This window comes from Anopheles funestus, chromosome 3RL (genome assembly GCF_943734845.2).
Source record: "Anopheles funestus chromosome 3RL, idAnoFuneDA-416_04, whole genome shotgun sequence".
NCBI lineage: Eukaryota > Metazoa > Arthropoda > Insecta > Diptera > Culicidae > Anopheles > Anopheles funestus.
In genome coordinates, this window is record NC_064599.1 from 68,354,647 (window position 1) to 68,380,274 (window position 25,628).

At 41.4% G+C, this 25,628-nt stretch overlaps 2 protein-coding genes across 10 annotated transcripts in view; one reads left to right on the top strand and one right to left on the bottom strand.

The window, feature by feature from the left end:
* Positions 1-19,744, top strand: part of LOC125769023 (fasciclin-3) — a 98,513-nt gene extending 78,769 nt beyond the window's left edge. For 4 of the 6 annotated variants that reach the window (XM_049437402.1, XM_049437401.1, XM_049437403.1 and 1 more), the window contains exons 3-11: positions 9,339-9,444; positions 9,524-9,735; positions 9,810-9,938; positions 10,009-10,215; positions 10,290-10,468; positions 10,546-10,807; positions 16,927-16,972; positions 18,688-18,877; positions 18,955-19,744. In XM_049437402.1, coding sequence (XP_049293359.1) covers positions 9,339-9,444; positions 9,524-9,735; positions 9,810-9,938; positions 10,009-10,215; positions 10,290-10,468; positions 10,546-10,807; positions 16,927-16,972; positions 18,688-18,877; positions 18,955-19,260 — 1,637 coding nt within the window. In that variant the 3' untranslated portion in view covers positions 19,261-19,744. Of the gene's footprint in view, positions 1-9,338; positions 9,445-9,523; positions 9,736-9,809; positions 9,939-10,008; positions 10,216-10,289; positions 10,469-10,545; positions 10,808-14,384; positions 16,730-16,926; positions 16,973-17,342; positions 18,218-18,687; positions 18,878-18,954 lie in introns of those variants that run through there. The other 2 variants (XM_049437405.1, XM_049437406.1) reach the window with 2 other exon arrangements.
* The window catches only part of LOC125769015 (uncharacterized), a 257,007-nt gene that overhangs the window by 166,350 nt on the left and 65,029 nt on the right, over positions 1-25,628 (bottom strand). The gene's annotated exons all lie outside the window — the stretch shown is intronic.

The window sequence follows — 25,628 nt, forward strand, 5'->3', positions numbered from 1 at the left end:
CTATAAGGGGGATATATATTTTTTACTGAATAATTGTTCTTAATGTTTGGATTAAAAAATAAATTTGAAGATTTAGGAATTATTATTCTTCAAATCAAATGTGGCGTAAATTTAGTACAAACTACCGGATCTTTAGTACAAAGTACTAAGACGTTATATTTTCCACTATGCAAAAGGTATAATTATAAACCAAAAAATGAAAACTGAAACAGTTTAAACGCAGTACGCGAATCTGGTTCACGGTTTATCGCACTCGTGGCAAGATAATTGCAGCTTGGTAGCCACAAATCGGCCTAATCGCACACAAGCTGTACAGCTGCTCCCAAGTGCTGCTTCAAACCCCCTCCCACGGAACACGAATCACGATACAATACAATATGAAGAGAACGGATTTCGGTTTCCAATGGTTGGAATGTGTTCGATCGATCGTTTCGTTTCCATTCCCGTGGGGAATTCGATGAGCTGCGGCTCCATCGTAATGAGTACTGACATTATTATAGTCCAGTGCATTAGTATGTTAATGGTGGTGCAAATTGATTTGGCTTCGGTTTTTGGATTCGGCTGCTTGCGTTTTATGTTCACGAGGAGGAAAGATGAAGGCGAAGGAGGGGACAAGAGAGATTGTCACCGATTCCGGACTACTGTTTCACTTGAGCGATCATAGATGTGTCACGGGTGATGTGGTCGAAGTGGCCAAAGAACCGACCTAGAAACGGAACGGGACCGTTCTTTGTCTCACTTGGTGCGTGACTCATTCAACCGTAAAGTCATCCGGTGGTTTTCCGATGCTGTCTTCCTTCCCCCCCCCTCTCCGCGGTAACAATCGAGTGAATGAGGTAGTATGGACACGTTTTTATTACTTCCAACTGTACGTAAATCTTCACTGACGAGTGGTGAAGGAAGGAAATAGAGGAGATGGTTCTGGTACCGTAATCGCTAATCTCGGTCCATTTGTTCCCGGTGCGCGCTATGTGAGCTTGACGTTTGAGGTCAATCAACAGTGGTGTATACTACCGCTACTTGCGACACACTACCTAAAACGTGCCGTGGCATATTCCAATCTGCATCCAGGGAAGCGCAAAAACCGCAAACATTAAATTAAATGGATTGAGTACCGAGTAACGATATGTTATCAGTGACGCGTATCACCTGAAATATATGTAGAGGACTCGGTTCGGGTCATTGGAGTAGTAAATACAGGAGGTAAATTCTTCCGTTCGGGTGATGTTTTCAAGCATTCCTCTTACTCTATTGCGTATGATATAATTAATTTTGATACACAAACAAATGTTTGCTTTGGCCCTGTGTTGCTCTTTGATATCAAAGAAAGCTCTCGAAAGATTTTATAGCACAAGCGTCACATCGTCACCGTTCCTGGAAGTGAACGCAATGCACTACGATGTACGGAATCTCATCCAAGGATAAAAGTACACAATACGATGGAAAATTGAGTGCTCTTTTTTGTTTGCTTGCGCTCATGCTCATGCAGGTACAGATACGTATCAGTTTGCAGTAATAGTTCCTTCAAAGTGGCAACAAGAACAAAAGCAAAAATGGGAGCATAGCGATAGGTTCTTGTTTTTTCCCACCGCACACAACACAACGCTCCTTCATCAAGTTCCGCTACACCATAGTTACCTAAGTTACTGAGGCATAAAAAAATCCTGTTCCTGGGATACCGATACGAAAGGCAATGGAGGGTTTTAGCTGGAGCGCGTTGTATAAAGGATTTAGGACTTGCCTCCAAGGAAAAGGAAGTGGAAGGAAATTCGAAGCAGATCGGTTTTATTGCCGGCGGCTGCAAGGTGCCATGCTTTTTCCCTCGCTCAGAGCACGCTAGAGATACGGTTAAGGACATTGAGTAGAAAACACCCGAACCACAAGTCCCAGGGAGAGGGACCCCTGGAAGCTGGTTGATGGAGTTGGTTCCCATCCTTGTCTCTGGTTTGATGTGAGGAAGTCAAAAAAGCGGAAACTGAGAGGGTGCTAATTTTTTTTTTTTTTGCACCATCAAGAGGAAACATGGATATGACCATTCTCTAGCTGAAGAAGAAACGGGTTACCCTCTGATCATGAGTTGGATGGTAATGGGAATAAGGAATAACGAGGGAAGGAAAAAAACTGGAAAAGCTTGGGATAGAATTTCGGATAGCAAAACACGGAAGTAGCATCGCCTCCGGACAATTTCTAACCATTGATAGTGTGCTCTCGTTACTCTGCGATGGTTGGATCCAGAAGTTGGGAGTTATACTCCAGCCAGTAAGGGTTGCAACTTTGCTGCACTGGAACTAGCACACACACACACGTACATTCACAACTCCCTTTTTCCCGGTGGAGTAATAATAACGAGATGGTCCAGAATCATTCAACGCGTGTTCTCGGGGTGTACTGAGCAGAGAAAGGAGAACCATTCTATCTGCATTTTTTTGGGGAGGAGGGTTCTACATCACTACTGCCTCCAACGTGTGACCGAAGTATAGAAACTGACATTTTACCCATTGTGTGTGGTGCAGATCGGTCTGCTCGCGGCTCCAATTCTCCAGCTCCAATATATCTCCTAAACTGACCAGCGATTCGGGAACTTCTTCTCCTAACCCTTGGGGAGCGAATGTCCCGGATATTCGTCTCTTGTTTTTGTCGGTACCAAAAACAGACACGTGGGACAAACGATATCCATAATGCTTTTCGGTAGCTAAAGCGCACCCACCGGAACTCTCCCCACCCCTCCCCTTCTTTGCTCCTCAAAAGCGGTGAATCCTTTTTGACACTATTCACTCCGACCCACAACACTCCTTCGGTGCGCGGCCATCTCTGGGTCGCTCGCCAGCACAGAAAAAGCTGCACACGCGAACTACAATAAATTTTATTTAACTGACAGCAAATGACAGCGGCAAAAATATGATACGTAGCTTCTGGAACTGGCCGAACCCAGGATATGTTTGTGTGTGTGTGTGGGTTTCGGTGCTTACTCTTGTGCCCTACTTACAGTAGCCACAGTACTATGTGTCCGCCACAGATTTTTTGGTGTCCCATCGCACCCTGCTTACCGCTATTGGTGGTGGCCCTATTTTGGGGATGCTCTCATTCTGGAGATGGGATAGGAAAAAAAACTTTCCGTCCGTCGTTATATTCTATCTGCCTGCTCTCCAGGTCGATACCTCTGGACTGGTCTCTGGACCAAAGAGAGGAGGAAATGTATAGATATATCTCATCTCCCACTCGTCCATAGGAGTCATGTGGACGTACACACACCCATCGCCTACAGCATATTTCGAAAGGATATTTCATTTTCCTTGTGTCCACCAAATGAACGTTTCTGGGTGTATCCTGTTGCTGGTGACCAGCAAAAGCCTCCCCTGTCTCTTCTACCAACTCCTCGAATGGGTATTACATCTCCTGTTACTACACCCAAACGCCGGATGCTAGACATATTACATTGTGCCGAGTTGTGTAGTGGGATAAACTCAGGCTCCGCACTGAAGTTCCACACATTTATCGCTGCGGGTGGAGAATAGTTGAGAGTTTTTTTTTGCCTTAACCTCTCCTCCTTCTCTTCCCCTATGATACTAGTTCTAGTTACCACAGCTACATCACCCATTCCGAACACACTGATCCGTTCTTAACGCCTGCGGGGCCATATATGGGTGGTTTTTTTTTTCGCTCTTCTTTCCGTCGTGTTGGCCAGTATGATGCACTGATGCTTCCATTGTTGCACACGGATCAGTTGACAATTGGATGAAGTAGCAGTGCGCTAAACTTTCTCTCCCTCGGGGCCCTGTGCTTACTGGTTGGAAACTGTTACTAATGATATTTTTGAAACTGTTTACGGTGGCGCAAATAAGAGTTGCATGTGTGTCTGTGTGTGCTCGCGATGCAAATAAAGTGGAATTCTATTTGATATCAATTTGTAGCGCATTAATTAAATTACGGAGGAAAAACTTTTGTTCATCAATGTGATCCGAAGCAAATGATGGTTAAGCTTTGCTTTTTGTGCAGTGATTTCATTGGTTTCGTGAGCATTATTTTTACAAATTCACTTTATGAGAATTTTACATTAAAAAATTTGTTTAACCCTTAACATTTTGGATAGCTTTTCCATGCTTGGAAGTTTTAAAATATATTTTTTTACAATCATGCAAAACTGCAACATCATATGTACGATTTTAGAACGTGAAGCGTGTACCGAAATATTTAAATTTGTAGCTTTGTGAGGATTTTTGATGATTTTTTTTTATTGAGCGCACTAACCGTGACTTTAATCACTCAAAAATGATGAAGCGCTTAGTAACTTTAGGCGGAATATAATTCTTCGTAGTCGACTATCAATTCGACTATTTAATAAATTTCGATAAAAATCCGTCCCTCAGCCATTTTGTATTCGAAATATGTAATATTCATGTACAATATTTTTTATAGACAATTTTTATATCTGTAGGTGGTATCGATCCGTCAAGCAATCAATAAAAAGTTTAATATCAGTTCATTAATATAACTCATTGTTTTTAATGTATAAGGTATAATGTATAAGGTTACTGAAAAAGAATTATTTTCAGATCTCTACGATGGCATGTTAAGGGTTAATTATGATTTTAAAAAACCAGAATCATTAACACAAAGAATAAAAATCTTATGAACCCTGGATTTATAATTTTATTCCATTCACAACCTATACCAACGATTGCAAGCTCAATTATTGTTAGGGAAGTAAATCACATGAATTATTTTAATTACTTAAAGCGAAATATCCTTTTCAGAAACACTGAAACTACCTCTCTCTCTCTTTCTGGAGCAAAAAGCGTTCTTTGTGCCCAACTTCTATCACTCGTTGTGAATGTTTTAATTATTTTCTACCAGAGCGAAACATAAAGCAAATATCAATCAAATTTTGCTAGATTTCTGGTTGTTTTTCGACATATTAATAAAACACTCATCAACCTGCAGTTTGCATCTCGCCCAGGTTATCAATTACATCGAATGCAATTCTACAAACTCCAGCAGTGTGTGATGAATCCCGCTGCCAAGTTAATATTTCCCGAACTCGTACGTTCGTTTGATGTTTTTCTTCTCGTCTTCTGTTGGATTTTCCACTTTTGCGCTCCATTTATGACTCGGTTATATACTGCCTAGTTTGGTAGGGCTTTCTACCCAAAATGTTCCGCTGCACTACAATATATTTTTGGGGGGTACATTTAGTTCGTACAGGAAAAAATACGGTTGTCCGTTCGTACACCTCGAACTTCGGAAGCAATAAGGCTTCCTGCTGTGTTGTCCTGTATGTGAGGCTAAAGAAGGATCCTCCTATCAACCGGAAACGAATTGCTGTTGCGAATTGCCGACAACACAAGGCACGATCGCCAATCGCTTTCGGCGGGTGTTTGATTCGACCGAACGAGGGAGAGTGTTGTATGGAAATCGATTGATATTGCAATCGTTTCCCCGTGCGCTGGTGGCCAGTACGCGGCCTAATAGTCTTGCTCGATAACAACAAAGCGCATGATACATTCCAGAACGGCCCATTGCTAGACAGAGGAGAGAAAAAAAAGTAAGGACGAACTTCATCGAAAAACAGCTTGACGCCCGCGCGAACTGGTGAAAAACGAAGAATGGACGAGAGAAATGCTGCGGTGCATCGCCCAGAACACAATAAAGTCATTGCAATCTCTTCACTTCCCTTCCGGTGGACATTCCTTTACTATGGAGAATACCATTCATTACATAGAAGAGGCTCGTTTTCCAATTTCATCAAACGGCTAGAAGAGTTCACGTTGTACTCGCTGGTTGGGGTAGCCCCAGGTTTGGCCGAAACATCAGGGATCGGATGGAAAAAGCTCTCGCACTCACAGCTGCCAGCAATGTTGTATAGACGCTTCACGAATATATATCCTGTGATCGTCAATATAACCATTGCTTGCACCAGTGTGTTGTTTCCCACGGTTGGTTGCAATGTGGATGGGTTAAAAGGAACTTCAAACAAACAAAAAAAAGCAATAAAACCAGGAAACCCTTCTGAAGTGAACTTAGGAATAGTGGAAAGAAAAACGCTTTTCCTCTTCTATGCTTTTGGTGTGCGGGGGAAAAACAAGAAACAAAAGGGAAAACACATCATCTCTTGTACTGTGGCATGGGTGCTCTCTACCGGGCGAGCTTAGAAGAACAAAAAACAGGTTTACGCGACTAGCATACCGATTCTGTGGTTCTTTAGGCTGCACGTCCATTCTCTGCCCATTGTGGTTCGCGTGTGTTTTGTACGGGAAAAAATCGTGGAGGAGAAAAAATGTTCCATTTTCGGTTTTGTGAACCATTCAAAACTCCCCCCAAGTCGTATGTGCTTTGTTGGCTGTTGGTGAAGTTACAAACGAGAAAGAAAATGATTCTTTTCACTGTGATGTCCAATTCTGGCCCTTTGGAACACGTGTGGTGGCAGGTTGTCAAAAAGAAAGCTTCCCTCTACTTGATATGGTCGAAAGGGTGCTGCTACCTTCTGGTTGCAGCTGTTTGCTTTTGGTGAACATACCAGCTGCAGTCATTCGTACAACACACAAAGGTCAATGTGTGTTTTTTGGTGGGAGAAAAAAAAAGATTAGTTCGCTCACAACAACTACAATATGCGGCGAGATAACGGCAACAGGAATGGAGGATCGCCACGCATATATAGAGGGACACATCCTTGTGCAACGTTCGCGCAAATGGATGAAAATGTAGTCCTGTTTGCAGCAAACAATCGTTGCAGGATCAGATGAAATGAACAGAAACGGGGTGAAAAAAAAGCCAAATGACACGGATGCACTTCGGAAGGTTATGGAAAACTCGAACTAGCAAAAATGCAAATAGTAGAGAAAAGCGGTGGTGTGACTTAATGGATGCGCCACGGTTCGCACAACTTTCGTACAGTCATGATGAATAACAAAGCAGCAAGAAGTTACCGCGTTCGACGTTCAATCTGTAAAGCTTTTCTTCTGCGAAGCTTTTCCAGCAAATGGAGGTGAGAAACGAGCTGAAGCTGTATGTATTAGGTGTAATCGTTTTGCATTGCAAACCCAAAAGCTTCCTGTTAACAAAATGGAACGATCGTTTCTGTTTTGAAATGTTCGATTGATACAAGTTACAGTGGCTTAAGCAGAGATCCAGACAACGAGATATTGACCGCTTTAAAATATAAATAAAAATTAGTTCAATTTTGAGGAACATGTTGAACGAAAACATTCTATTCATATGTAAAGGTATATATGAATTCTTACTTTGCCTTTGACGGATATCCGCAGGAATACCCCGTAAGTCTTTTTAAACATATTGAAGTTATACGATACAGTTTTCTGATAAATTTAAATCAGATGCAAAGCATACTGTTGATTCCATGATGAACAGTTGTATAATTCAATAAATGTAATGTAGAATTCTTTAGGCCATTTTAGAAGAAGCTAACAATAAATCTGGCTGTCCGGATTTTCGTTTCGCCAATAAAAATGCGAGTCTTTTGCAAATATTTGTAATTGGAGAAATTTTTTTTCAGCGATAGAAGATACAGAAAACGAAATAATTATCAAAAAACAAGAATTGCCATTCTTAGACCACAAATATTGATCACAAAAACCAATTAACTTTCCAATTGTCCCAATTGGTGCTTGAGCCACTGTATACCTTTTCTGCAGTATTTTGTATATATTTAAAAAATAAATCCTTAAATATAATGGTATAATGAAGAGTGATTTTGCTTATTTCTCTTGTGTATAAATTTTCGTCCTAATTAAGGGAAACAATCAAAATAGTTATGGGTTCGCAAATGTTTGTTTGTTTTTTTTTAATGAGGTTATGATTATTTTATAATTTCAATTGTAATTCCCCAACTAAAGTTGCTACACACAATAGCGCATCGTAACGAAACAAATAAATTGTGAATGTAGATTTTCTCATTAGCCCATCATTGATAGATTCACTCCAATTCACACAATAATCACCACTTAGAGTGAAATACCAAACCAACAAAAAAACATCCCCTGTTCATAAAGCAGCATCGAACCTGTATCTCGTTTTCACGCAATTGTGCAATTGTTTTCTCGTGCATCGCCAATTTCATGTAACCAGCTTGTGTGCGGTCCCCGTCCACAGTACTACCAAAAGCACAAGAACAAAAGCTTTAATTAACTAATCAGTCTCGACGATGGTTTGGAATGATAACAATTTTCCATCCGTTGAATAAAAGTATACACACCAATACCATCATCATCACCACCAACACCACTAGACTCGTCAGTGGAGCCACAGGAGAGAGGATCCGTGTTATGTTGATGTTATCCTTGCTGCCAAAAATCCCCTTTGCCTCCCCCCGCCCCCGGAAATGCTTCAGTAGCGTCACCCCCATCCTTGTTGCCACCCACGGGATACGAGAGCCACACAAAAGCTTTTCCATTACGCGGGAAACCGTGATTTAATTTTTGCGGATGAACCTGCCAGCTTTAGGGCTTTTTGAAGCAGTAGGGTAGGAACTGTACCTCTATGTTTCGTGGAGGTGGATGGAGGATGGGGCAGGTGGTGAGTAGGGGAGAAAAGGGAGAGGTTGGAGTTTGAGCCATCATTATCATCATCCTACGATTATCTACAAATGAATCATCACTTCAGTGAGTCGTAGGCAATTTTAATTAGGATTAGATTAGAACGGGGGAACGAACGCGAACGGGAGGGGGGAAACCGTGTTGGGAATGCTCGGGAAAGAAGGATCTGTGAAATTGGATTATTTAGTACGGATTTTCCTTTTTTTTGCTGATGTTTCGCTTCCCCCTCTTTGCACAAAATGGGTGTGGAAAATCCGATCGAAATATTGTGATTAGATTAATTAGCAGCAGAAGTTGAAGTATTGATCTTTTCTTTTTTCATTAGTCAAATGAATATTGCTCTGAATTATGGACAAATGCTGATTATTATTTTCTGTTTGCTAAAGAGAAATTTGTTACAAAAGTTATATTTTAGATAAAAGGACAGAGAAGAAAATTAATCGAAAATGTCAATAAAATCACAAATAAGATTTAAACCATTTTCACGAAGATAAAGGAAGATGAAACGAATTTCTATCTGCTACATCTTTAAAAATTGAAGTGAAATGTGTTTACTGCTTATTAGGTGGGACTGAAAAGGGAATAATTTATTATGAGTTGGCCGTTACGGTTGAGAATATTAATATAATTTTCGATCGTAAGGACCAAAAGTTCAAAAGCAATACAAATCTCAGTCAATAAAATTCAATAAATTCATGAATTTATCTTAAAAATAATGGATTTCCGTGATTTTGGCGAAGAAAGTAAATTTAACTGATCAATTTTCTTGTATCTTTTCTCCAACTTTAGCTACCGGACAGACCGTAGACACTGAGCCACGCTCGATTACCGTGGTAGAGAATCAGGAAAATGTTAACCTTCACTGTCGGATAGGCCGTGCGGCACAACTTTGTCTGTAAGTATTATTATTTTCGTCCGTTTCAATCTCAACAAAGTCTAACTTCCTGGTGTATTTTGCAATTTTTTTTATCCAGCATTCGAATGCCGGGAGTGAATGATCAGTTTACGCTAGCTCCGAACATAAATTCACCCGTAGCCGGTATGTCCTACTATGGCGAAGGTCTGGACAAAGGTTCCTGTGGAGTTCATATCGATCGAGTTACTGCTGAAAATGCCGGCTTCATGAATTGTACCCTGTTTGTCGACGGCCGCGGTTTGACAGGTGCCATCGAGATTGTTGTTGCCTGTAAGTAGCGCCTAAGGAACGGGAAAGAAAACACGTATTCTTAAACCACTAATATCATTTGCTTTATTCTACAGTCCCACCGGAACAGCCTACCATTGAGGTCGTCTCGGGTAATGTGAACAATCTGGAGGTTAACAGTCAGCTTACCTTCCGGTGCATCTCGGCACGCGGAAATCCTGCGGCAAAGTTGGCATGGTTTTTGGGTAAGTATTTGCAGAAGATAATATACTATTGTTCAAATGTGTTAATATGTATGAACGTTCTTCTTAACAGATCAGGAACCAATTTATGAAGGTGTGAAATTGGACAAACCGGAAGAGTACTTTGACGAGCAGTCGAACAAACGATACTTCACTGCCTCATCCACGCTGACGCGCTCGATTCGAGCAGAAGACAATGGCAAACGTTTAACGTGCCAGGCTGAACATATCGCCTACTCGGACAAACTGTCCCGTACCGATCTCATCATGAACGTTAACTGTGAGTTTGGTTTTTGCGTTGTACAAAAACCTCCTTAATAATATTTTATTATCGTTTCAATCAATTCAAAACAGTCCAACCGCAAGCATTGCCCGAACAGATCGTTTATGGACTGCAGCTGGGACGCACGGCAACGGCCAGTATGGTGATCAAAGCAAACCCTTCGCCACGAGTGCTGTGGAACATTGATGGAATGGATTATCACCAAGGAACCGAACAGGGCCGATACGCCGTACCGATTCCGGAAGCATTGGTAAGACATTTACACCATCCTCTAGAGAATGTATCCTTGGTATCCAGAAGGTTAACTTTTATGTTGTCACATTTTAGGGTAACAATCACTACAACGTCTCGCTGACCATTGCCGGTCTCACGCTGGAAGATCTCTCGAAGGTGTACGTGATGCGTGCGTCGAACAACTTCGGCACGGAAGACTATCGGCTGAGCCTGCGCTCGCAGGACGAAGTTTTCAGCGAATCGAGCAGCTTCGGTACGGGTGAAATCGTTGGTCTGGTGCTGGCGGTACTGATCGTCCTGTTAGCTGTCGCACTGATCTTTATTGCTCGTGCTACCGGTAGATGGTGCTTCCGAGGTAAGTTTCGAACGATTTAGCGCTAGCTTATGGTAAGCGATTTGCCAAACAACGAAACACGCAGGAATTACAGTGGGTTTTCTAATGCCTAAGCGAAAAACAAAAACAAATACTAACCAACCCCCGGGGGTGAATTCCCCATAACATAATTTAACACAAAATCATTCCATTCGATTGTTTGCAATTCCAATCCAAATCCCAAGCACGCACCACGGCCGGTGAACTGCAAGACCCATAGAAGAAGTACACAAAATCAGCCTCTCTCTAAAAGGTTAGTCAAGAATTTTTCGCTTGACCAAAAGTGTGTGCGCCATCCTCTGTTGCACGCCACCGAAGCTTACTGCGCACAGTCTAAAGCGACGAACCTCAATTGTATTGGTGTTAATTATTTTTCCTCCCTTTTTTAAAAATATTGGTTTTTGTTGCACAAACCTTTTCTTTTGCTTTTGCTAACGTTCACAAAACGAAATAAATTGAACTCTCCCTGATGCACAGCCAGCATAAGAAGCATTGAAATACGCACTTGCATACACACACACAGGTTTATAAATTTCGGTTGGATAAAATGTTCACATCCATTCATCCCTCAATTGGCAAAAACAATTTGGAAAAGATTGTTTCGAAACAGGCGTTCTTGAAAATATTTTATTGGAAAATGTATCACCGACACACACACACCTCGCAATAATCCCGTTGCATTCCTTACACCGCCTGGCTCACACATCCCTGTCTACTTTTGTTGTTTGTTTTTCATTCATACAAATATTTCCATATGTGTTTTTTCTTCTCCCTTCACGGGTTTTTACCCAATTTTTGGGGTCGAAAGAAAAACTCCTCCATTTGGTTGTGTGTGTTTTTTATGCGCTTTTGTTTTGGTATACCATTTTCTATTGCAAATTTACTTCTTACCAACTTGTCTTACGAAACGGATCCCCTTTAACCGCCATTCTTTTCTCTTTTCCTTCTCCCTTCCTTCTGTTCTTCTTTTTCTTCTCTATCCGTTTCTTCTTCTTTTTCTTCTTACAGTCAGCTTGTATCAGTAGTCGAACAGTTACACGCGCCCAAGAGACTGTGTTCGATTGTGTTTTTTTTTAAATAATATCGCGCAGCCGTGTGTGCCGTGTGTGCGTGCGTGTTTGTAAAGTATTCTTCAATTGGGGCGGCACTACACACAAAGCCAAGACAAACATACAACACAACCGTCCAAATATTATAATTCTATACCATTAATTTCTCTTACTGAATGAATGTTTAAAACCATGTATAAGTGTCATGATATTATTAACACATACACGCAAGAAAAGATAAGCCTTATTTGGTAGTAGTGTTTAAAAACAAAATCTCAATAATTATAATTCAAAAAAGTGTTCATTTTCTAAATGTGCGTGCCGGTGTGCGTGTGTGTATTAGGACGGTGAAAACCATGTGTTCGTATGTGCCGCGGGTGTATTTTGGTGAGATTAAAGCAACAAAGAGAAACTAGAAATCTCCTAGTTACCGATAAGAACATTAACAACAAAAAATTTGCGAAGACAAATCGTTATAAACTTCAAGAACTCGTCGTACAAGAGCGAAACGATATGCTAATGCGTCCCCTTCCCACAGCCACCCCCCACCAGGCTGCCCTAACCCATTAACATGAAAGGAAAGACAAATTGTTTTGCAAGGAAAAAGTACAACATGGCTAGGGGAACGATTTCCAGCCCAACCGGGGTACACCGGTGGAAAAGAATCACATACAGTAATTAATTATATGGGCCGAAATCGTTCACAAAACAAAACATACACACACACATAGTGAAGAAATGAAATCGTGTTAGCTTTTAATGAGGAACAATGGAAAAGAAAAGCATTATTTTAAGCTTAAGCTAATTTATTCCGACTAGTTCCGGGGTTAGAGCTTTTTACCACCGACCGAATTGCGCGGAAATGTCAGTAGTAGGTAGTGTAGTAGCAGTAGTAGCAGCAGTAGTAGTGTAAGAAGTAAGTTCCGCACAGACAAACGGAAGAAGAAAAGAGCTGCTTTTAGAGAGCACATTCGTATGATAATTAGATTTGTTCTTCTAGCATAGCTTTTGCGCATAATATGGCGTCTTGAGGCGGCGGTGAATTGAATCGTTTTAAAAGCAATTGCGCACTCTCTAAGGATTACTCCTTGCTATTTAAAATGGATCGCTTTGCTGCTCTCTGCAATATGCTGTGGAGCTTTCTGTTGTGCGTATGTGTGTCATGTTTATCATTGATATTCAAATTCAAACGGATAATAGTGTAGAGAGATAGAGCACAAGATATACTATAAGTGCATCATGGATGCCATTAGTGCGAGGTTTCGGTTTTATCTTTTGCTTTCATCTACGGCGAACTTTTCAACGTAACAGCAAAACATGACAAATACTAAACAGTATTTTTTTTTCTAAGGCAATCAGTGAGTTAATCACTCGCAAAGGATAGTTTCGTACCGAGTACTGTTAGGAAAAAAAATTATAGTAAATGAAATGCGTCGTCCTAATGGCACTTAAAAAGCCCAATTTCCCCCCCATAACCAAATGAACTCGTCCAAATTCAATCCGAAATGGCACAAAAAAGCGGGTGCGTGTGTATGTGCTGTGGGGGGGTTAATAAAAAAAATCAAAGAAGAACACCATCACTCCTCTCTAAGCCAGTTGTGTGTGAAGTTGACCTGCATCTTACGATCAAGAAACAGAAGGTACGGACTGCCCTCATATGCAAATATGCTTTTAGTGTATTTTGCTTCTCTTTCATATCTACGTACAGAACAAATTTTGCGTTGATTGAACATTTTGCAAAAAAAAACTCTTTCCTTTAAATTATAATTTTTATTTGAAGCAAATCCTTATATACTGCTCACTGACAATTTTAACTGTTTGCTTTATTAATTCAACCAACAAAAGCTATATCGCCACTTGATACTTGTGTTAAATAATTCTTCTCTCTTATCACTGCCACCGACCGTTTTACTAATGCTTTGCTATTTTCATATTTAATCAGATGCCAAAATTAATTCTGAACAGCATTCAGACACGCTGTGTGGGGCTCCACATCATCCTTTGGTTCTCTCGCGACGGAACAGCAGTACTGTGTACCTTGTCCGAGAGAATGAAATGATAGGAATGCCCAAAAAGGGAAGCATAATGTAATATGGTTCAGCACGTCGTAACCTTCTTGAATGGACGTGTAGTCGTTCTGCGATGGATTGGCTCAAGGTTTCTTAACGGTGGCTTTTCATATTTGTACACGAGTGGCTCCATCTTACCACAAAGAGACAGAGAGAAAAACAACTCTTTTCCTTTCCTCATTTGACACAGTGAATCTGTAGTTAGTCAATCTCCATCTTCTTAAGCCAAAAAAAAAACAGAAGCTCCCCACCGAAAAACAAAAACTAAATAATACGCGCGCGTGGTGGGAGAAGAAGATGTGCAGAATGCGTAAAACAACCCCAAAAACGTAAAGCAAACAAAACGAAACAAAAAAATGCGAACCCCCACCTCCCTACCCCCTCCATCTACCGCCCAATTAGACCCGATGTCCTGATTCTGTTTCTTGGTTGTTTTTGCAGGCGCTTCCCTCAATACCGATATCAATCCGGACTCTGAGGCACAGATTACACCGCACCCGCACGATGACGAGATTGACGAGCGGCAGCAAACGCACGACCCGGCCGCCCACTACGTGCACGAAGGTGACGAGAAGCATGCGGCCACTAATGGGAAGCACGAGAATGGGAAGCAAACAAAGGCGCAACAGCAGCAACCGGCGGCAACAGTCGTCCCACCGGTCGCCCCAACCAAGCAGGAGAATGGCAAAACCGATAGCAAAACGAACACATCCGTGTAGATTTCCAGCGTTGTGATTTTGTGAACGTAGGGGGGACGGGGGAAATATTAGCCTTCGTTTGTGTCCGACATTCAAGAAAATCACACCGGTGAAAGTGTGGTATGCTCCGGTGTAGACAACAGAAAAAACCACGAAAATATAGAGTAACAAAACAACAAAGCCACAACGAGAAAGCGAGAGATACGGTAGAGGAAGAAGAATAGGGAACTAATTAACGACTCCTTGTAAAAACGTGCATCAATGAGGATCCGTTGAATAGGGGGAAAAAATGAATCGAAAGAAGAAACACTTTAGCCAGGGAAAATAGAAAACACGGAAGAATGCTTCATTCAAGACAAAAACAACCTCCAAGACAGCAAAAATATGGACAGCTACAGCATGGAAATTTCGCTTTCTCCAAAAGTAGAGGAAGCTCAATTCGTTTTCGCGTATGGCGGGGGCTTTTTTTTTTGGAACTCCATTTTGGGTCTCTTCTTTTGTCGGTTTTTGGGAAAATTTAGCTCAATCTAAAACAAAACATCGTTTGAGTTTTCCCCCCTCACACCCTCTTTTTGATTAATGCATACCACAAACAAAAGGAATCGTTTCGACGATACTCGTTTTCTCATTTTGTTATTTTGTGTTTCTTTTACTTAATAGCTGTATTTGCTGCTTGTGTTTGTTTGCGTTTCTAGCGTAACAAAACATAATGATTGAAATAATCGAATCTCATTGAGAACCAAGGGGAAGTAATTAAACCAACCAAGAAGCATTGAAGCGAAATCTCCTCTCCTTGCGAGACGCGAGATATGGCAGAAGAAAAAGGAGAAGAAAAAAAGGTTTCCAATTTAGAGCTTTCCTCAGGCAGCGCGTGCTTAAAGTGTTCTAGGAAGAGTAAAAAATTTTGATTAAGAAACGATTCTCACTGCTGATGTGTTCGTGTGGCAGAGTTTGGTGGAACGAAAATGGTGAACTGTGTAGAATGTAACATACTTTAGCATTGTTGGGTAGGGAAAACAAAATGAAGTAATATGTATACGCGCAACTGGAAAGGAAAGAAAAACGTAGCCCCAAAGTGAACGATTGCGTGGAAAATGAATTCCAGTTCTTAGGCAGACCCCATCCTGGGGGGGATTATACACATTCGATGGAAATCAAACAATTGGCATTTTTTACGTAAATATTTCCAAGGTTTTGTCCCCTGTAACGTACTTAAAATTTTGTTCACTAAGATGCGTTTGAAAAGCGAGAACAAAAACAAACAAATTCCATCCATAATTCAGTTCCTTGCAAAGTGGAACGATACACGATACATACTTAAGGACAAACTGGACATAAGCCGACGTACGTTACGGAAGGCGTGTGTTTGTGTTTAGGGTTTAGTTAGATAGAATGCACCGGTTAGCGTATGTGTTTAGCAAGGAGCTAGTGTTTTTGGTCGGCCATTTTGGATCGAAACCACAAAGCTATTTAAACATTAGGAAACGATACTTCTAATTTCATAAGCGCTAAATGTTTTTTTCCCCCCCTTAGAGTAAGCTATTTGCACAAAGTGTCCATATTCAGGAAAAACATTAGGAGTACGTTTAATTTTTATTTTTACTTTTTAATACCAATCACCAATACCCCACCACTACTGCTGCTACTAACTACTGCGCACGAACTATTGGCAGCCATTTACGTTGCAATGTGTGGTTGGGAAATCTCTTTACGCTAGTAAGAGCTTTGTTAGAATTTTTATGCGAAACGACAATGTAACGGTGAAGAAAATCTTTTCCCCAGCCTTTTTTTTTTTTGGTTTTCATAACAATAGAATGTTCTATTTCCTATAACTGAGTAAAACAAATCTACAATTCATGGCGGCTCTCGAATACTAAAGCACCAGCAATAGAAATTAAATGTGAAACACTTTTGCCAACACAATGCGTTGGTTAGCATAGAAGCAACAAAAAACACGGTCGGTGGTGCAACGAAAACACTGGAAGAACAATCTCAAGCAAATGAAGCGTTTTTTAAACTTATTCCTTAATTATTTTTTTTATATATAAATTGTATATATTTGGAACGAATAAAAAGCTATAAAACTTATTCCTATTCGCACGTTGTTTGTTGGTTATGTTTTGTGAGAAGAATATAATCACATGTACTAATATTTTCAAATGTAATAATATTTCGCTTTGTTCGTGATTAAATTAATTTTAAAAGAGTGTTACTTTTTGTGGGAAAAATTCAATTACATTTTAAAACCTTTTTTGCGATTGACCTTTCTCCTTTCTCCTTTACAGGCAAAAGCAGTTCGACTTCAACCAGTGCAGCAAAAATAGGTGAAACGTAAGTATTTCGGCATGGCTCCACAGCGGGCTATTCAATTTGCTGTTAAATTATGTGTGTATTTTTTATGTGGTTAATGTAAAAATTAGACTGTAGTTTAACTTTCGGTTGTAGTACTGCTTGCTTATCGTGGTGTCTCATCTGATGCTTCACAATCGTCTATCATTTCATTTGCTCATTAAAAATAATGCTTTTTTACAGCTAGTAACGGGTGTAACGGTACGCGCATGAGGAATATAAATTGTTTATATAACTTTTTTTTTCTTTTCTCTATTGTATAAAACATTTTCCACTTCTTTTTTCTCTCTAAATATGCTATTCCTTTTTCCCCTTCGTTTTTTTTATTTATTGGGTCAAAACTAACCTACAGTGACACTACAGACAATGGTGTTGGTGAAACAATGCTACCACCAACGGGTACGGTTGTACCACCGTCGGCGGTGAACGCCCCGAACGGCGTAGAATCCTTCCCGGATATGCCACCAACACCCGACCCCAACAACTTCATCCTGCGACCCACCAACATGCGCCATCCGCTGGACGCACCCGGACCGTATCCTATCGGTGCGATCCGGCGCGAACCGCAACTATCGGTCAACAGTGGCAACTTCGACAATGCGAGTGTCCTGTCGTCTGATTCGTGTTCCACCGTCGGGTACGGTGATCCGAATCAGGTCGGATTGCCGGTGGCCGGTGCACAGAAACGCTGGATACCGCATCAGCAGCGCGAACTGCTGGAAAAGCAGGCACAGCTGCTACTGTCCGGGGCCGCCATTAAGCGCAAGCGTGAAACGGAAATATTCTAGTGCTTTAGCTGTGGAGCAGCATTGCCAGCTTTTGGTGCCAGAGAAAGATGGAAGGAAGGCTGGAAGTACTCATGTTGTAGTTAAACACGTACATAGAAATAACGAATCAGAGAGAAGCGAACGCGCTTCTCAACTCCTCGCTAATGGTTATTTTGTTCTAATTATTGGTAGCGTAACTTCATAACGGGAAAGTACCGGGAGATATATGCCTTTTTGGTGGTTATATGGAGATTTTAAATGAAACGTGCCGCAACACATACACACGCCTAATGTAAAGAGTAGAATTAATACTTACTACTGTATAGATGCTCCTCTAATATTCGCCACCGTTTATGTATTACTGTACAAATTGATGCTAATTTATTACTGAAACCGGATGGGTTTTTTTTTTTACTGTGTGAAAGTTACAATAAAATTTGTTGTTTAATTATGCTTTTAATGTTTTTTTTTGTTTTTGGTTTCAAAATCTATCATAACTTGTTTTGTAGTTTTTTTTTGTTAAAATTTTTGAATTTCAGCATTTTAAATCCGTTATGTGTGGTATTTAATGTTGTACTTTGGAATGAGTTTTATTTTACTTAATAATAACTTAAGGTGATTGAGTGTTTGAAAATCTCTTATTCTTGTAATCAATATTTGTAAAAGTGGAAAATTAACGCTCAAAGAGGACTATTAGCTTGAATAAATCTAATTTATTTAATTCATTTTAAGAGCATTAATTTACTTGTATAAAGGAACACAACATCACAACAGACGCTATCCTTTTTGCACCAAATCTATTATTGAAATGAAGTCATTTGACGGGAACACTATTTGGTTTAGCTTTAAAGCTTAACAAATACACACACACACACGCGCGCATCCATTTCACCCCCCATCATCTTCCTTTTTCTAATGCCACACAAACAGCAGCGACACGGAAAGTGCCGAAGTGAAGCAACCGATGACGAAGACGCAGCGCCTAAAGAACATTTTCGCCAAACGCATGCAACGTGGAACGACCAGTGAGCTGCCGGAGGAAAACATCACACCGGATGTGGCGGTCGTGGACGAGCAGGACGCTGGAAAACTGGCGGACAGTGGTACCAAACCGGCAAAGGTATAATACGCTTGCATGTATGCAGCTTTCTATCCAAGAGCGAAATTGTCTTATGACGTGTTTTCCATCCAATTCAGGACGATCAAACGCTCGTGTACGCTGAGTTGGAGCTAAAACCGGCCGGTGGAGAGATATCGTTTGTGAACAAGCCCGCCACGAACAACGAATCGACCGAGTACGCCGAAATTTTGTACGTGCAGCAGCAGGCCGGTTCCACCGGTACCAACGGAAGCGAAACGGCAACACAGCAGCAGCAGCAGCAACCGCAACAACATCAACGTCACCATTCGAGCGAAGATAACCGGCCCGTCATCGACGTAAGCATCCAGAAACCGAGCGCTAAAGGTGACGGTGGCAGCAAGGGTACGTCCGGGGGTAAATAATTCCCTGCGGGCAGCAAACACCTTCATAAGCAACAAAACTCATAAGCCTCGAGGCGTAAGGAAGAAATCCCGTTTGACACGCACACACCGACCGCCGGGATGGTTGTTGGTTCTGTTCCGTCAAGTCGAAAGCGGGAAGCATTTTTCTCTAAAGTTCATTCCGTCCATTACACACACACCACACCGCAGTCAGTTTCCATTTAACTGTTCTCATTTCATCGAAAGGTAGCGTTTTGTTTTTTTTTGCAAGTTAATCCCCTCATCACCACAAAGCAGAATATATGCGTAAATTAAGTCGTAGAAATAAACGCTGTTTAGTTGGCGTGAGTGTATAAACGAGGTAAGGAGGAAATATGAAATGCGGTGGTACCCATTGTTCCAAGATTTCCTGCGCTCTGATTCACACGAATCCGAACGTTAGTGATTGAGAGAAATTTTAAATGTACTTATTAAAGGGTACTTAGAAATATATGAATGTATTGAATCAGTTGTTTTAATGTTTTAATGGGTGAAATATCACATTAGATACAGTAAGAGTTGGGGTTCCGACGTCATTTTAGAAGACCTTGAATCGATTCCTTGCGAGTATAGTTTAACTCTTACAGTCAAGTCTCTGAAGAGCTTACAGACAAGTCCTTAGAAAACTCAGGCAAGCAAATCCGAAGTCTTCAGAAAGCTCACAGACAAGAAACATTGTTCTTCAAAGCATTCAACTTGACTGTTTTCGGCAAGATACATCATATAATGTTGCCAGGAATTCACGAGTTTGTTACGCTTTTTCGCTTCATGAAAACGTCCTTAGAAAAACATATCATATTGGGTCAACTGATGTTATTTTAATGACATGACCAAAGGAGATGAATACAGCTGATGCAGTTTGAAGTCCTTCCAATACACAGATATTCATCAAATTTTCACAAGTTCTATGTATTATCTAGTATCGGAGATATCCAAATAGGTACGCTAGCAGCCTGAATGGGTAGACAAACCTCCAGAAAATTTTGGAACGAAGAACTTAAAAGAAGTCGACACCTGTCCATCAACGATGAATAAATTGGAATTTATTCCCAGATTCATTTGTGATGCCACCAATATTTTGGTTTTGGAGATATTGATGTTCAATACGTTGTTGTTCATCGCATTCTCAATCCTGTTGTGGGCATCTGTTACGTTAGATAGGGTTACACCTAACAGCGTACATGTATTCAGTGTACGTTAGGATCTGAACTAACTTATGGAAGATGGTTCCAGAGTTCTGTTCTCCAATTCTTGGAGAAATAATTCCCTGATATTCTTGGTGAAGATTTTCGAAGACAGTAAACAGTTCCAGGATGGTATATAAACGGCGTTCATGATAAACTTTACAAACAAGTCTGGTAAACTTTGCAAACATTTCAGAGTTTTGTAATCTTTTATTCTTGTTATGTTTTCTCAGCTTTGGAATGGACCAGAAGAATGGTAAGGTCTTTTTCCTCAGAATATATGGCAATATATCACAAAACCAATAGTAGAAAATGTCTAAGATTGAATTTTGAAAAGGGATACTAATGGAAAATACAACAGACTCTGAGTATAGTCAACTTCTCAAGAATTTAATAATTACGAGCTGCTTCAATAAACTGAAACATTAATTGAAATACTACTCCACAGATACCCTGATTAATTGCAAGGAGATATTTCATAATGATATATTGCGGTCACATCGGAACGGAACGATCCAATAAAAAGTTATCTGTATTTATTAGCGCTTGGAACATAAAAGTTCCAATTTTTATTTGACTGAGTGTCTCTTTCAAGTACCTTGAAGAAACCACAAAATAGCATATACCCTCCAAAAAGGAAGTAAGTTTTCCTTTCAAAAAGTTTAAAAAACTTTTGATTAACCTAAGCTTAGTTTAGTTTTCTGTCGTGTGCTTTGAAAACCGTTTGCGAATGATGTTAAAGACCGAATATGGTTAAAGCTCGCCGAATGGGAAGTTGCGCATCTTTATATTTATACAACCGCTCCTGCCCGTACCGGCACCGCATCCCGTTTTTCCCATAACCGACCTCAAATCGCCCAATCACCTTTCCCATTGAAAGCCCGTACCCCAATTGCATGCTATTGACATAACTCAAACGACAAGTATCCACTGCGGAACGTAAAACTCACCGCTTGGTCCGGAGGTATGCTGATGCCAGGCTAGCACTAGTGACGGTGTGCTAGGTCAAATGGAAAGAAGCGAACTAGGCGACACGACGACGACGACCCCGTCGGCACAGAGCAAACGGTCGCAAATTAGCAACAAACAGTCCCAAACGAGCGAATCGTTCCGGATCGGTGTGCAAAAACCCCGTCCTGCTTCTTCGTGTTCGGACACCGAACGTACCGCCATATCCGGTGTGGCGTGCCGGCAGGTGATAACCGTTGGATTCAGGGAAAGGTCGAAAAGCGCCATTTCGATTCCACCCCACTTCTGGACTGCACCGACCGAAAAGTTCCCTCTTCCAAAACGACAAACGACGCACCAACTGCAGTAGTCAGCAACAGAAACTTGTGAGGATGGGGACTACCACCATGCGCAAGAGACACGAGATGAAATTATTGCTTGCTCCAAGAACTCACCGGTGTACCAAGAATGCACGGAAAAGATGATTGCAAAGTCAGAAATGCTTTTCCCCCCAACTTGTTCGAAGTAGACCGCGCACCCGGTTCCCTGCCACATCCCATAACCTTACCGCGTGAGTTAGGTAAGTAAGGGTTCTGCGCAATATACCTGTTTCCGGTTTTAACGATTGTAGAGTCAGTAATTAAATTGAGTTTAACGAGAGGATTTATAGAATTTCTAAACTAAATTAATTAAGGATATGGTGTCGTAAAATAAAACACCGTGTGCACCATTGGACGGAGGTATGCCCGAACGCACGCAACCGAGAAACCGTTCGTGTATGTTGCAGCATTGTGAACCCGGTGTGTCCTTTTGTGTCGGGGAGTGTTCGGGCGCACCAAAAAGGAACGGTTGCTATGGACGGTTTCGAGCGATTGCGCCGGACACCGGCGCTGGGAAGAAAAGGGGAAAACGGAAACTCATGACCTAATGGCCATACGCTCGGTTTTGCTGACTAGCGTGTATTTGTTAGTGTAGCACGCGTCACCCGTTGTCTCAAGGGAGCGCAGTCTCTAGCTGCAATATTGCCGATGCCTAGACATCCTTTCGTCCGGTCGTGTTCTTCAAGACACTTTTGCTCTTACCGCTTGCTCTGGCCAAAAGATAGCTCTGGAGTGTCTTGCGTCGCAGTGCGTGCGTTGTCTTGTTGTGGGGCGGAAGTGGTAAACACCCGGCTGAAATGGCAATTTCCTCATTTGCAAGCGTACGTAAAGAGACAGCGGCAGAACACCAACAAACCATCAACGAGTAACCGATGTTTGACAGGTGCAATCGAGCGTTAGCAAAACCTGAAGACTTCGGACCTCGATGCCTTTTGGTGCGTGGAAGGGAAGTCAAGCACCCGGGCGAGCCATAAACAAGAAAACAATCATTATTGGAAGACGTTAACGCTTTAATGAGGCTGAAATCTTAGATTTAATGAGTGACAGGGCGTAACACTCTGGTCTCCATGGTGTCGGCGTGCGTTTGCTCTCGTGCCGGGAAGCGATATATTTATGGCCTCCATCGAAGCTCCATGCGGGAGGCTACCAAGCATTCGCTTATTGACGTAATTGGAAACTGTATGTCAACAACTCAACGGGCCTTTCGAGTGCCCTGATCCGAGTGCCCGGTAACTAAGAGTGTTGAAGTATAATAAAAAAAGACCTTTTAGTTATAATCGTATGCCGATTGTAACGATTCGTTTCCAAAACAACTTTAAGTAAATTAAATTGTAATTTGCTTACATTAAGAATGCTTGGAAGTTCCCAATGTTAGAACAAAACACATCAATTAGGGACAAAGAACTGTTTTGTCTACTCTCGTTCAAACGTAACCTTCTCCATTATCAACATGCAAAAAGCACATCGGTAATGATAGTGGAACAATTTTTTTGTGTCTTTTCTTCCGTTCTTTTTTTCTTGGAAAAAGGAAATTTTCCTACATGTAGTGCCGCTAAATGTAGCGATTGCGTTTTATTACTGCACCGCACAGTACTCCACATACTTTGTGTTGAAGCATTACTTCCGGCGCTGTTTTGTGTCTGAAACGATTTTAAGTGGTCAATTATAAAGCTATAATTCATGCCACAGGACATTACCTGACCGGGTGTGTATTTGTATGAGAAACGCTGGCTGTTAAGCCTTGTTAAGGTAGGGAAACTGTTTACGATCGATTACAGTACACACAAAAAGAAATGATTTAATGTTTAAGTTCATTTTCTAACCTAAATGCAATATACTTATCAGTTTAAATCATTTGCTTTACCCCAACATAAGACACCTGATGGGTCGCAATCACACCTTTCCGCACCGCTCATTAGCAGCAACAGTGGCTGGAAACAGTTGCTTACCTGAAACGAAAGAAAGAAAAAAACGGAAAGTGTAAGAAAAACAATAGAACTAATGAAGAAAAGTGTCAATTGAGGGATGATGTCTCAAAAGCAGATTGCAGAACGTTGCGATCAAACGAACGAAGTGGAGAATAGATGAACAATCCCAATCACTCTTCCGCTTGGCACCTGGTACTATGTACCATCATGCTTGAACTGAAACACCCAATTACGAAGACACACACACACCGTATTGGTTTGACTTGGCTGCAATGTACCTACGAGATGAAGTTGGCTCCTTCAACGGTTTTGCCGTGCGAAAGAGGTGAACTTAAAACGCTAGTAATGAGGCAGGATTTACCAGTGCCTTTCAGCAATGGTTGAAGGAACAACCACCATTTGAAATCGATCCATGAAGGTGGCGGTATGTCATGGCACGTTTGTGCTCGAGTGGCTTCTTGCGGCCGTCGAACGTTTGAGGCTTCCCTTCTGGTAAGTACGGGGTTTGTTGTTATACTTGGCCAATTATCTGGATGCTTTTTTGCAATCTTTTCTCCAGCCTTCTAGGCTGCACTGCTAGACGCAAAATCGGTAGAAAGGATATGCTTGGTCTTTCGACGTACCCGAGGAACGTGTGCTATCGCCCAAGTATCCAGAAACCCCGGGTGAGAAAATGAAGCGAAGAAACCACAGACGGTTTCTGTGAAGCAGAGCACTGCTTCGAACAATGTATCAAGGTGTGAGGATGATGAAGGATAGAGTCGGGTTCTCCCCGTAACCAGCTTTACCTGAACGAGTTGTGGTGGAATGACGGTAGCTTTACCTTTGGTCGATCGAGGATGGAAATTGATTTTTCCCACCCGCGGCCGGAAGAAAAAACGCTTGTCTCGTTACCGGATGAACACCTTCTGCGAGGGACATACGGAACCATCTCGTAAGCTGTCAATCGCCGGGGTGAGATTGTTCGTTTCCGGCAATAATGGGATGACCTTTTTTGCGTTTGCTCATTACCTGGGACGGGTTTGAGCGGGAAGTGGTTCCCCGCGCATCAGCAGGAAATCATTACAGACCGAAGATCGTCGGACGGTTTAACACCAAGGATAACAATCTTTAATAATGCATCCGTCTCAATCAGAAAATGGTACAACGAAGGGATAAAAAAGCAAATCCAATCCTGAAGAAGTGAACAGCTTACATATTGGGTATGCTAAAAAATTTCCAGCATTTGTGAACAGATTTCTACAGCAAAATATTGCCTTTTGATTCCAACTCTTTATATTTTCTGGACACATCAATCCTACCTCAATCGAAGAGATTTTTCATTTCAATTCGAGTGAAATGAAGCGTCATTTTATAGGCATTAGCTATTTGCAACAATCGGAGTCGTATTTGATCAACTTTAAGGAATTGGATACAATTTCCCATTCAATACTATATAAAACGGTGTTCTCCCAGTTCTATAAGTAACTGAGCATTGTCTTGATGAAAAATAATTTACTCTAACCTTGTGCTCCTACTCCAAAATTTTCTCTTGTGTCCAGCTCCTAATAGACGACGTCCTTTTGATCCACATATAAGATATTTTCCGATGAGTCTCCTAGCCTTTAGTTTAAGAGCATACATACTTATATAGCGCTTGGCTTGCTGCAGGAATCCTCTAAACTATTATCCCGGTCTTCGCATGCCATCCCATCTCAGTTTGAGCCTACCATGTCTCCATGTATGTCCATGTGGACGACCTAAAAAGACTTTACGAGCCGGGTTGTCCGGTGCCATTTGAATGACATGCCAGCTCACGGGAGCTTGGCGAGTCTTACTCGTTGAACAATATTCAGTTCATCCTACAACTCATAGAGCTCGTCACTATAGTGACTTCTCCACTGTTCTTCTACACATATGGAGCCAAAAGT